This window comes from Lethenteron reissneri, chromosome 20, assembly GCF_015708825.2.
Source record: "Lethenteron reissneri isolate LAM-NWPU_2019-01 chromosome 20, ASM1570882v1, whole genome shotgun sequence".
In the NCBI taxonomy this organism is placed as follows: Eukaryota; Metazoa; Chordata; class Hyperoartia; order Petromyzontiformes; family Petromyzontidae; genus Lethenteron; species Lethenteron reissneri.
The window spans coordinates 10034265-10046656 of record NC_083798.1 but is presented as its reverse complement, the minus strand read 5'-3'; the positions used below and the strand labels follow the sequence as shown (position 1 = coordinate 10046656).

Genomic DNA, 12392 nt, shown 5'->3' with positions numbered 1-12392 from the left:
GTTGTTTTTTGTCGTTGTCGTCATTAGTTTTAGCTCTCGTGTGCAGGCAAGCGGTCCCTGGGGACCGGGTGATCATTTTAAGTGAAGACGATCTAGGATTTAAATGAGAACGTGACGCGGGGTTCGCTGAAGGGGGCTTTTGTTTCGAGCGTCGTTACGTCAGGCGTGGGCTATCGCGTTCGAACACACGCCGCTTGGCTAGCATGGAGGGGCTGGCTCAAGCAAGCATAAGGTTTGTGTCCTTGTAAATCAAGAGTCCGATCTGTTGTCCCATAGAATCGTACAGTTGTTTATTTTATTTATTTTTAATACTTGTTCGTGCAACAAAAATTGGATGGCACCCAAGCCTCTGAAAGATTCAGAGCACAAGGACAAAAAAAATGGGTCACGCTTGCAGCCAGAAAGACGTTTTCCTTCCCTGGATGAATTTTTACTGCACGCAGTACCTTCCCCTTCAGCGGCCGAGGCAGGGGAGCGTGATCACAGAGCATCAAACAAATACGAAATAACTTAAATGGAACGAAGTCAACTGAAGTGAGAAATAATAATGCGCAGGAAAATGGCCCGATTTTGGAATAATTATTCAAAGCAGGTAGCATTCACCAGCTGCAACACTTAATGGAGGCAAGGGCCATCAAGGCGAGACCCGACTATGTGGAGAGTCTCCTCTTGATCCATTTTAATGACGACCCAGAACTGTTAAGGATTCACGAATCATCGCACTCACTTCCCGAGTGGAGGGAATTCCAAGCGTTGTTGCAGCGTGTTTGGCAGGGGCCCCCTGGTAAAAGTTGCACCGCCCGCACACCAAATTGCTCAGCCCCTGCCACTCGCCCCATGGGGCTGGGTCTCTAATACCTCATTTCCACTGATGCACCGGAGCCAAACCAGCATGGGGGCCCCTCACGGTATGGGTGGTTTTTCCACCAGCTATTAGGAGGCAAGCAGAGCCAGAACCAAAACCGTGCCACTCTGGCCTCGCATCAATCTGCCTTGAGACCGAGCAGGACCAAGGGCAGGGGCTCGGAATTTCAGCCGCACACCGCAATCAGACGGCGCACTTGACCCAAGTGAGATCATCGCTCGTGCCCTGCAGCAGAGAAACAACCTTGCGACTCGCTGACCCGCACGGGGCTGGGGGCTCTGCACGGCAGCCCCGTGACAGCTCGAACGTGCCAGTGGATAAAGGGTGGGCAGGAGGGGGGGGGGGGGTATATAAGCAGACCCCACTCAGCTTCTGTTAGCGGGTCTCTAACCGGAAGTCGAACTCACCCTGTGCCACGCGACCGTGGGGCTCGGCCTGCCCGTGGGCCGGCAAGAGAAACGCGCCGTGCCGCCCTCCTTCACAAGCGCGCAGCTCGGCTTCTGCGCGAAGCGAGGGGGAGATTCCTGCCAGGGCGTCTGGAGGACTCCGCCGCGGTGATGTTTGGCATCGAGTGGCCTGGGCGGCGGGGAGAGGGGAGCGGGGAGCGGCGGCAGAAGGTGACGGCGGGGGGCGTGGGGTGGCAAGCGGGCCGGCGGAGAGCTCGCGCCGAGAGATAACACATGACCTATTCAGGGAGCGCGGCTCGTTATAATTACTTATTATATATCATTTATATATTTACTTATTTGCTCGCCCCCTTTCCTTAATGGAGCTGCGTTGCACTTGCAAAATCATTATAGAGTTGCTCGACAAATGTTTTTTTGCAGACCGTCAGTTTGCATCTACTCATGCCGTGCAGACACGCGGATTGCTGCGCACTACACCGTGCGTTATGGCGGAATCCATAACAACGGGAGGTTTCCTAAAAGCACCCTACAATTTCGTTTCCATATTCGTTTTTTCTTTATCTTCTTTTGCTTACTGCGATCGAACGCAACGGTCCGAAGTAAACAGTACGGGGGCAGGAGGCAGAGTCACGTGGCCGAAACGCGTCGTGCCTTGGAGGCTTCGGCAAAGTTCTGCCAAAAATCGGATGACGTGGAAGAGAATCGGTCTCCACGTCTCCCAGCTCAGGCAGACCCTCTCGAGCGCGTCGCACACAGATTTATTAACTCCACCACTGCGTTATGCTTTATGCTCGTTCGCGCGCATGCTGCGTGTGCACGGGACGCGTCGATTTACTCCCCAGGGGGGCATGGGAAGGAGCAAGGTGGAAGATAAAAACAGCACTTGCGCAAGCACGACACACCGACTCCCATTTCAAGTGCGGCAGTGTTTTTTTTGCTCCATTCCAAAGTTCGTCGCGGTGCGCGTGTAGCGTCACCAGTCGCAGGTAAACATTATGCAACCCTCCCACCCGCATGTCAGCGCTCGTCACCGTGGCAAACGGTATCAGTGCCGGCTCCAGGCCACCCCCTCCGATCCCCGCCAGTTACCCACGCATGCACGCCAGCAAGCCGCGCTGCCGCTCCCTGGTTGGTGCTGCGGCAACTGCGAGCGGTCACGCCAGGGTAGAAACGGCTCCGCAAAAGGAGGCCACAGGAGAACGAGGGGGACCCTCGCTCCTACTTGTGGTCGCTATTGTCATCCTGGGCTTCATTGGTCAAATATCCCCGTAAAACAGTGGATCTGGCCCTGGACCCCGCGTAGAATGGGCAGGCAATGTAGCAGTCCTCTCCGGGGCCGTGGGGTGAATGGGGCGGCCACATTTGTCTTTCACGCCCACATGCGTGGTATACTGCGGCCGAATGACCCACACAGGAAATACCGATGGCCTTGATAATGAGCGAGACAGCGGAACACGAACTTGATAATGGGTGGGAGCGAAGCGCAGACTAAAACACCGAGTCAGAAAAGCAGTGAAACGCCGACTGGTCTGTGAATGTTAGAGCACAGCAACGAGTTGGTCACAATTCCGACACCGAGAGCGAGTGCGAAGAGAGGACGCGGGTCACACCGCGCGTACTCCACGCACACAGCGACCTGCTCGCTCGCTCGCGCCAACTCGGCCTGGATCCCGTCTCATTACCTGGGCTCCTTGGCTTCTTGTTGCCGTGATGTCGGAGACCTCGGATCTGCGGGGTTACACGGAGCAGCACCTCGTCACTACCACATCGTCACCACAACCTCGTTACGCGACCCGTTTAATACACCACCGCCTTCCTCTCCCTAAACTCCCTCCCGCCCCTAACGTGCCCTTTCCGCTGACAGGAGTACACTCACTGCCAACTCTGCTGACAAGCGGCACGACTTCCCCTCCCCCCCCACTGCCCCCACCCCCCTGCCTGCTGAACCCCCACCCCGCTCGACCACCACCGCCCACCCTCTCCCAGTATAGCCAGAAATTATTGCAGCAGAGCCATCGATGCCCAACATAGCCCCACGTCAAGCTTGGTCCACGGGCTGGGTTGAAACGGTGCAGGTCATGGATTGTTGGCAGCGTTGCCCGTGTGTGCCTGGCACATTCAGCCGATCCATAATTATCAATTGGCTGCTCTAGTTGTAGAGGATGCTGTCTATTGCATGCTGTCCATGTGCAATCGGCTATTGGGCTCGTCCATTTCTACGTGCGTACACAAGAGTGCAATTTCTGGGGAAGTTGGGTAGCGCGGTTGCCACGGGTTCTGGTGCAGAGAGCAGTTACGCTGCCTGCACACTCGAAAACTATGCCACCAATGTAGAGCATCACTAACGCCCACTCATGGCAACGTGGGCACATTCGCCTCAATCAAACCTCGCTCCGTTCCTCACCAATCCAGGAGGAAGTTTCCCTCGCAGTTGACACCCGCCGATCCACGTTCAATTTGACCCTCATGAATACGCCGAAGGCGGTTTGTGGCTGCAGTGGCGGTGGGGGTGGCGGCATAGGCAGTAGCCAGTGGTGGCGGCAATGCCCCAAGGCAAACCTCACCCTCGACGGTGAGCTGCACCGCGAGGCGGCAGCTGCCGGCGTCGTTGGAGGCCTCGCACTCGTACCGGCCGGCGTCGGCGGCCACGAGGCCTCGGATCTCCAGGCTGTAGGCCCCGGGGCGCGAGCGCTGGGCGCATCCGCGGCCGCCGCTCGTCAGGGCCACTCCGTCGTGCCACCAGGTGACCGTGGGCTCGGGACTCCCGCTCACCTGGCGGCGGGGCGAGAAAGTGACGGGGAGCAGGGAGAGGGGGGTGAAAAACGCGCGGTGAGAAAACGACAGTGATTTTTAACGGTTCACTTTTTGTTAAGAAAGTGCGCACAAGCAATTGAGCGTTTTTGTTTTCATTTTGGTTTTTGAGCGCCGAGGGGCCGGAGAAAACAATGTGGAAGGTGAGGGGTGGAAAGAGGCAGAAGTGAATGCAGAGACATTTTTCATAAAACTTGATCCTCCATTACCGCTATCCACGACCAAATCGCTCTGAGCGCTCCGGAGCTCATTGCATCTGGGTGAGTATTGACTGCACGAGCTCAGAAGTTCGGCAGGTTTTAAGCCTAGTTTGTACTTAGAATGGCAGATCACCGCCTTGGAACATCAGGAAGTGTAAGCTTCGGCTCCGGATCTGGACAGAAGATGGCAAGACACGAGTGCATTCTTGAATCCATCCGTGTGAAACCCATGAATGTTGCATTTTCATACTTGTAGGTATTTTCTGGGTAAGTTGGGTTTCTCCCACGTAAAAAAAAACTCATTAATAGAATTTGCCAAATATTATTCAGGCAGCATTCCTTAGATAAGTAATTGACTAATCTATCATTTCATAGGCAAATTTCTCAAGCTCAAATATTTTCTACCCGTCCCGAATACATTTATGCAAATTATATTCAACACTGGAAAGAGCGATACACGAACGGCATCATGATGACTACATGTAATTTAAATTATATGCAGGTGTCATATCTCTCAGATAAATAAACAGACAGTGTAGGCATATGTGTTCATATCTATCTGATACATACACATATGCGTACACGGTGTACAGCGAGGGAAAAAAGTATTTGATCCCCTGCTGATTTTGTACGTTTGTCCACTGACAAAAAATTGATTAGTCTATAATTTTAATGGTAGGTTTATTTGAACAGTGAGAGACAGAACAACAACAAAATCCAGAAAAACGCATGTCAAAAATGTTATAAATTGATTTGCATTTTAATGAGGGAAATAAGTATTTGACCCCCTCTCAATCAGAAAGATTTCTGGCTCCCAGATGTCTTTTATACAGGTAACGAGCTGAGATTAGGAGCACACTCTTAAAGGGAGTGCTCCTAATCTCAGCTTGTTACATGTATAAAACACACCTGTTCACAGAAGCAATCAATCAATTAGATTCCAAACTCTCCACCATGGCCAAGACCAAAGAGCTCTCCAAGGATGTCAGGGACAAGATTGTAGACCTACACAAGGCTGGAATGGGCTACAAGACTATCGCCAAGCAGCTTGGTTAGAAGGTGACAACAGTTGGTGCGATTATTCGCAAATGGAAAAAACACAAAAGAACTGTCAATCTCCCTCAGCCTGGGGCTCCATGCAAGATCTCACCTCGTGTAGTTGCAATGATCATGAGAACGGTGAGGAATCAGCCCAGAACTACACGGGAGGATCTTGTCAATGATCAAGGCAGCTGGGACCATAGTCACCAAGAAAACAGTTGGTAACACACTACGCCGTGAAGGACTGAAATCCTGCAGCGCCCGCAAGGTCCCCCTGCTCAAGAAAGCACATATACATGCCCGTATGAAGTTTGCCAATGAACATCTGAATGATTCAGAGGACAACGGGGTGAAAGTATTGTGGTCAGATGAGACCAAAATGGAGCTCTTTGGCATCAACTCAACTCGCCGTGTTTGGAGGAGGAGGAATGCTGCCTATGACCGCAAGAACACCATTGCCACTGTCAAACATTGAGGTGGAAACATTATGCTTTGGAGGTGTTTTTCTGCTAAGGGGACAGGACAACTTCACCGCATCAAAGGGACGATGGACGGGGCCATGTACCGTCAAATCTTGGGTGAGAACCTCCTTCCCTCAGCCAGAGCATTGAAAATGGGTCGTGGATGGGTATTCCAGCATGATAATGACCCAAAACACACGGCCAAGGCAACAAAAGAGTGGCTCAAGAAGAAGCACATTAAGGTCCTGGAGTGGCCTAGCCAGTCTCCAGACCTTAATCCCATACAAAATCTGTGGAGGGAGCTGAAGGTTCGAGTTGCCAAACGTCAGCCTCGAAACCTTAATGACTTGGAGAAGATCTGCAAAGAAGAGTGAGACAAAATCCCTCCTGAGATGTGTGCAAACCTGGTGGCCAACTACAAGAAACGTCTGACCTCTGTGATTGCCAGCAAGGGTTTTGCCACCAAGTACTAAGTCATGTTTTGCAGAGGGGTCAAATACTTATTTCCCTCATTAAAATGCAAATCAATTTATAACATTTTTGACATGCGTTTTTCTGGATTTTTTTGTTGTTATTCTGTCTCACTGCTCAAATAAACCGACCATTAAAATTAGACTGATCATTTCTTTGTGAGTGGGCAAACGTACAAAATCAGCAGGGGATCAAATACTTTTTTCCATCACTGTATGTATATATCTATCAGATACATCGCCACACATAGAAATACACGATGTATATTGGAAGCATGCCACGCCCTGTATCTAACAGCACAGATCGTTGGTGATGCCCATATCACTGTGACTGCTGGGGGCTGGGCCAGTGCCGCCTGCAGTTCTGAGAACGGACACAGCAGGAGGGCATTGCTGGGTTGGAGCCAGAGGTGTGGTGGGAGGGGTGGGGGGGTCCCGATCGTGCAGGAGAACGGAACAATCTGGAGAAACGATCGCAGGACATCCTCGAGACGGGCAACCGAAAGCCTTGGCCCAAAGGAGGCACCAGCGATGGAATCAAGGCTGCGATCCACACGGCGGATCCGCAAGGCTCAAGGATGAACGGGGCCACGGGCGCCGACTGCCGTCGTCATCGTCTTCTCGGTGCCTGCGGGGTTCGTGATTTGTGGCCGCTGGGGTGGGGGTGGGGGGGCAGTGGAACGTCGACCGATCCTCTGGGCTAAATAGCGGCCAGTGCTGAGACAGGACCGATGTGCCGTTCCCCCCTCCTTCTCGCGACGTCGTAAACCCAGGGAGCTCCGTGTCTCCCAAAACCCACCGCACCCCTCCTCCCAACATTCTATAGACTTGCCAGCGCACACTCTGATTACAGCACGAAACTTAAGATGACAGACCACAGACAACTGCAGCTGTTTTTACCCCAATGCGGGGAAAGTCGGTGACCTTATGCTCTCGTTGAGCTTAGATTGGAAGGCAAGAGGTTGAGCTTAGATTGGAAGGCAAGAGTGACGGCAGCATCACTTGCAGTGATGCTGCCGTCCCATCTCTTGGGCCAAACTCGCATCCCCATCGAATAACATCACCGCCATTAATGTTGTTTACAAGCAGCTATAAGTAGGACTATGGCTCGCAGCCAAGGGGCACTTGGCTTTCACTCAAAACCAATCTTTTTGCTTTTGGTAAACAAACCCGTATAATCGTCCAGTCTGGAAACTATTTAGCGCACGAAAAAAATGTTTGGCACGCAGAAGCTTCCTTCATCAGCCATGCACGACGACGGCACGACTAGACAATGGCAGAATGCGGCGAAGTGTTTCTGGGAACAATTTACAAAAACCGGTTGGTGACAAAGTCTCTAATTGGAACCGTGAGTGGTGGTGACAAAAAGAGCCATTGGTGAACACGCAAACACAAGCCTGCATGTGCGCCCACACGCATTAAAGCAGAAACTTCAGATCCAATCTCCACAAAAACCGGATCTGCATCGGAATCCCAACTTTTTCAGCTTGCCGGTTTGTCTCAGCAAGCTGCATCGCTTGGCACTTGAGGGTAACACCACCAGAGTGGGCTGCTCAGCGCAGCATCTTTCTGGCCTTGGTGAAAGAAAGAGGCCATCCTTAACACGAGCCGCGTGGTTGCAGAGTGGCGGTCCGGGCCTGCTCAGACTCGCCCGGTCGCGTGACCAGACCACCGCAGATTGCCGCTCCCACCATCGGCTACAACCACACACCCGTGTTTGGTTGCGATGGTGCAATAGTTACCATCGTCCCTGTCACTTAGTGGGCATGTTAAACCTTAAAATCACACACACACAGACACACAGACAGCTGATCGCCCCATGGTCGGGGTCACCAACCAATTCAACAATTGATTATTTGTCAAATTTGTACCATCTCATTTGTTTTGTTTCCTTGTCGTTTGTTTCTTTGGTGAATTTATCATTTTCTGAAAGGCAACATTAATTATGGATCTGCACTCTTCACGAATCGTCAGTTTTTAAAACACTCGATTTCATGAACGTACCGTGGCTGTAATAATCAACTTTAATTGATGAACACTCGTCTACCGCTTCTGATCACCATAACCTTTAAAACACCCTGGGGTTTTATGAAGGGACTTTGCATTTGACTTCAATGAGACACAGGGGGAAATTGCTCTCGGGTTGGTGACCTGATAAATATTTACGTACCCTGGCACTCCACATCCAGTGTACCTCGCGATACGAATGAGACGAATAAGTCAATAGAGTAAAAAAACGGAGTCCTATCAAATATCCGGGGAGGAAATCGAGCCCCTGGCGAAGAAACCCCAACGAGCGCCGGGAGCGGTGCGAGCGACGCCACCCACCGTGCAGCTGAAGAGGGCGCGACCCCACAGCGTGGAGTGCACGTTCCGCGGGGGCAGCACGAACGCCGGCGGCTCCATGGCGCCCACGCCCCGGCCCCGGGTCGCCATCGCGCCGGGGTCGCCCCCCGCGTCCACGAGGCACGGCGGGAGATTCGCGGACAAACTCCCGGTCTGCGGACAACAAGAACAGCAGCAGCACACTGCTTTGAAAAAAATGTACAAAAGGATTACTTCCAATTGTGCTACAGGCCCCCGCGAGACGAAGGGCTCGTACCCCACCTCTCGTGTAGGTTTGTGCGTTAAAGTTTTGAAATCGATGACGACGAATGCTTCATTTCACGGGCAGCTGCATGGTGCCAGCTCAGCGCTCACCTCCAAAAACCACTTCGGTCAGCCTCAACCAGTCCGAACCGTGACACCACACCCAATAGACCCAAGTGACCTCCACGTCAACCGAACCTTGGGGCGAGCCTCAGCAGAGACACGGCCGCACGAGTGCTTCACCTTAACACAATCTTCTCACCGAGAGGAATTTTCTGACTCTCATTTACGAAATGAGAGTGGTGGGCTAACGATGCAGCAGTTCGTGCGCTGCGCCGTGAGCCTGGCGGGCCCGAGTTCCATTCCCAGGCTTTAGTTAAGACCAGTGGGGAGTTAAAGCCGAACCAGTCCCAGGCTCGCCCCTCACCAGCCCAAAAGAAACTAAGCCCTGTGGAGATGATATGGGTACCCCAAAGCATCAAGGACACAGCATTGCGCAATTGTTTTGTGCGTGTACATGTTGTTTTAAGGACGCATTTATTTCAAAACAATAAGGAGCAGCATGTGGCAATTGCGGAAAATTACCGGCGGGAGAAAGAGAGAGAGAGATCAAGCGTGCGTGCGAGAGGGCACTTTTGCCCTGGCCTTAATCCTCGCATCGGATCTAATCAGATGCTGGAAAAAAAGACCTGTGCTGTCAGCAGAATGCATCCTTGCACACGGAAACATTCCAGGTCAGTTCCTATCGGGAGTGCAACAGAAGGCTGAGTACAACTATGTGGGCTCTGACCATGCCCAGCACTGTGCAGGCTTCTAGGATGTGGTGGCGATTCTCACAGCACTGTGCTCCGAGTAGTGTAGTTGGGCTTCCAGATCGCACTGGGGAGGAGGCAGTTATTTACAAAATGTCTGGGTCTGAATGTCGCTGCCCGATTAACCGTTTCCAAAATATTTACTTTTAGTGTTTTTGTTGATGTTATCTGATTGTGCAGGAAAGCGCGCTCGCTCACGATGCCCAAACTCCACATGGTGTTTACCGGTGGGTTCCTCGCATGAAACCCAACAGACCGAGGAGCCGTAACAATGGAAGAATTCACGAAATAAAATCAACGTTTTTGAGCTCCTTCCCTCAATTTTACATCCGTTGGGGTTTGAGGAGGCGCCTGGCAGCCGATGGCCAAGAAAGAGCTCCCAGAAGAGCTGAACGGCCAGACCCGACTGCCACAAAACCCCAGCCTCTACCTCGCATGGCGTGCCAAGCCAGAAGTGAACCGGAGCAGTTTCATTTCTCTATCAGCGCTCCTCCGCGACCTGCAGATGCAAGCGCTCTCCTTCACGCACACATGCAGCCCACATGCACATTCCGATACCTACACATATGGGCGCTCTTGCACACACACACACCTACATGTCGCCACGCACGCCGACAAACAATGCACGCTCAATAGGTTTTCCTTATGAGTGAAAAACAGAAGCATTTTGTGGCATGCATACAAAGATCCCCCGTGTAGCCTTAACAGACTGTTGGGACTTGTGCTGTAAGCGAGCACCTATGAAGGCTGGCACGGCACACAAGGGGGTGGGTGGGCAACACCATGCCCGGCCGCCTTTGTCTCCCTAGTGGCGATGCTCATACATCACACCAGGTACTCATTTGAGGCCGAGTCAACCTAGGAGAGGCTCAGGAGCAGTTCAGATACTCGTTACTGGTGTTGGCCGTGAGCGGACACGCACACACACAGGCACACGCCCGTGCACACACAAAGCCGTCAACACCCACACACACACCCTGACAAAACTGCCACCGAGAGAATAATTTTCACTGCAGTCCTTGCCGCAGCACAAAGCCATCGCAGCTCGAAACACGGCTACGGAGACGAGGCACGCGCTACGTAGTTAGAGAGCAGACCACCGCCTTTACATAACGTAAACAGGGCTGCCAATTCTCCACCAATCAACGAGCGTAAATATTGCGCGAGTTTAACAAATTGAACGTCTGTGAGAAAGCACTTTATAGCTCATTCGATTCCTCCAGAATAAATGTGTGTGCCGCCCAGCTCGACCCGCGTCTGCGCCCTGCGGGTTTGCGACCTCTGCGGGTCCGCTTGGGCCCGCTTGGGCCCGTGTCCGAGGCCTGCGAGCCGAGGCCCCAGCCTCTGCTTCCATGACCAAGCACTTGGAGTCTGGACGTTCCGCACGATCCATCTAGGAACCGCGTTGGACTTGGGTCGATCCTGACCGAGCGCTTTCCTCTGCCGTCAACGGTGACCTTGTTCACGTGATTTGCGTTATCTCATTGCCGTGTGTCCGGCTGGAAATCCTTGCCATATTCCCTTTCGTTGTTGTTTGCAAACCCCCAGTTACGCGTTTACTCGTCACCTTGACCCTTGCCCTGGATTCAGATTATTTTGATAGCTCCGTGGTTCGACACAACAACCAACCGAGACTTGGGTTTGTACGATTTTGTACTAAAGGTTTATATTTTACCTTTACAACCGTGACCAACGGAGGAGGGGAGGCTAAGAATGCATTGAGAGAAGACCAAGCTGAGACTGGACTCGGTCTCGTGCTCAGCGGTGGCTGTGTGGGTTGTCTTGACTCGAGGATCCCGCTTTAGAGGAAGTCTGAGACTTTCATTTATTTTATATATGCAACAGAAACAAACCCTACCTCTCACAATTTGCCTCGTCAAACTATTCGCACTGTAAACTGATACAGCCTGTGGCCAAATCACCCGCAGTGCACCCCAATCTCACTAGATCTCAGAAGCTAAACACAGGCTTGAGCCTGGATAGCGCGTGGATGATCAACCACGACACAGAGATAGGCGTGCGCAGCAGAGGGCAGCGCAACAACAGCATTGGTTGTACTGTAATTCTATGCTCTCCGCTTTCGCCAATCCGCGCCACCCAGTACGGTCAAACAGCCCCCACGGCTCACGTGGGATGCATGGACCCCCCCCCCCCATCCAGCCGTGGGTTGTGTTGGCAAAGGGCGATATGCGTGCCGACCCAGACTGCCCCGACACTCCAAAGCAACACACGCAATGGCGGAGCCAGGATTTTCAGGTAGGGGGGGGGCAACCCCTCCAGCAATGAAAAATGATAGAGGAGTTATTAGCGAGTAAGGACTTCTCCCTTGCTTTTTATTCGACGCGTGTGCAGCGATGGCGCAGCCATCGATCGAGGGTCGAATTCGAACCGCGTTGTGTGATCGGCATCGCGCTCGCTGAAGGTGAATGCCTTCAGGGAAGTCGCGTACTGTATAAGCAACTGCGCACAATTCTGCGAGTTACTTATAACTGCTTTGCCGTTACTTATTGCCAATTATGGACTCATTGTCCTATCATCTCATAGAGTCCCCTGGCACATTAATATGCTACACAGTGGCAGTGGGGGGGGGGGGGGGGGTCGCTAAAATTCCGATTTATTACTAATAAACCCCAATGATCCGATCGAAATTCGGTGTCAGCTCCTGCAGCGGATGGAACCGTATTGTTGGAAGCGCCGGTGAAGTTGTTGTTTGGTCGAGGTACGCCCATCGACTAT

The 12392-nt window shown here is 52.4% G+C and overlaps 1 protein-coding gene across 3 annotated transcripts in view; it reads right to left on the bottom strand.

Moving 5' to 3' along the window:
- The window catches only part of LOC133344729 (myosin light chain kinase, smooth muscle-like), a 39714-nt gene that overhangs the window by 20355 nt on the left and 6967 nt on the right, over nt 1–12392 (bottom strand). For all 3 annotated transcript variants that reach the window (XM_061554830.1, XM_061554829.1, XM_061554831.1), the window contains exons 2-5: nt 8584–8754; nt 3837–4044; nt 2955–3000; nt 1273–1441 (exon numbers count right to left, since the gene is read on the bottom strand). In XM_061554830.1, the coding sequence (XP_061410814.1) occupies nt 1273–1441; nt 2955–3000; nt 3837–4044; nt 8584–8691 (531 nt within the window). In that variant the 5' untranslated portion in view covers nt 8692–8754. The remainder of the gene's footprint in view (nt 1–1272; nt 1442–2954; nt 3001–3836; nt 4045–8583; nt 8755–12392) is intronic.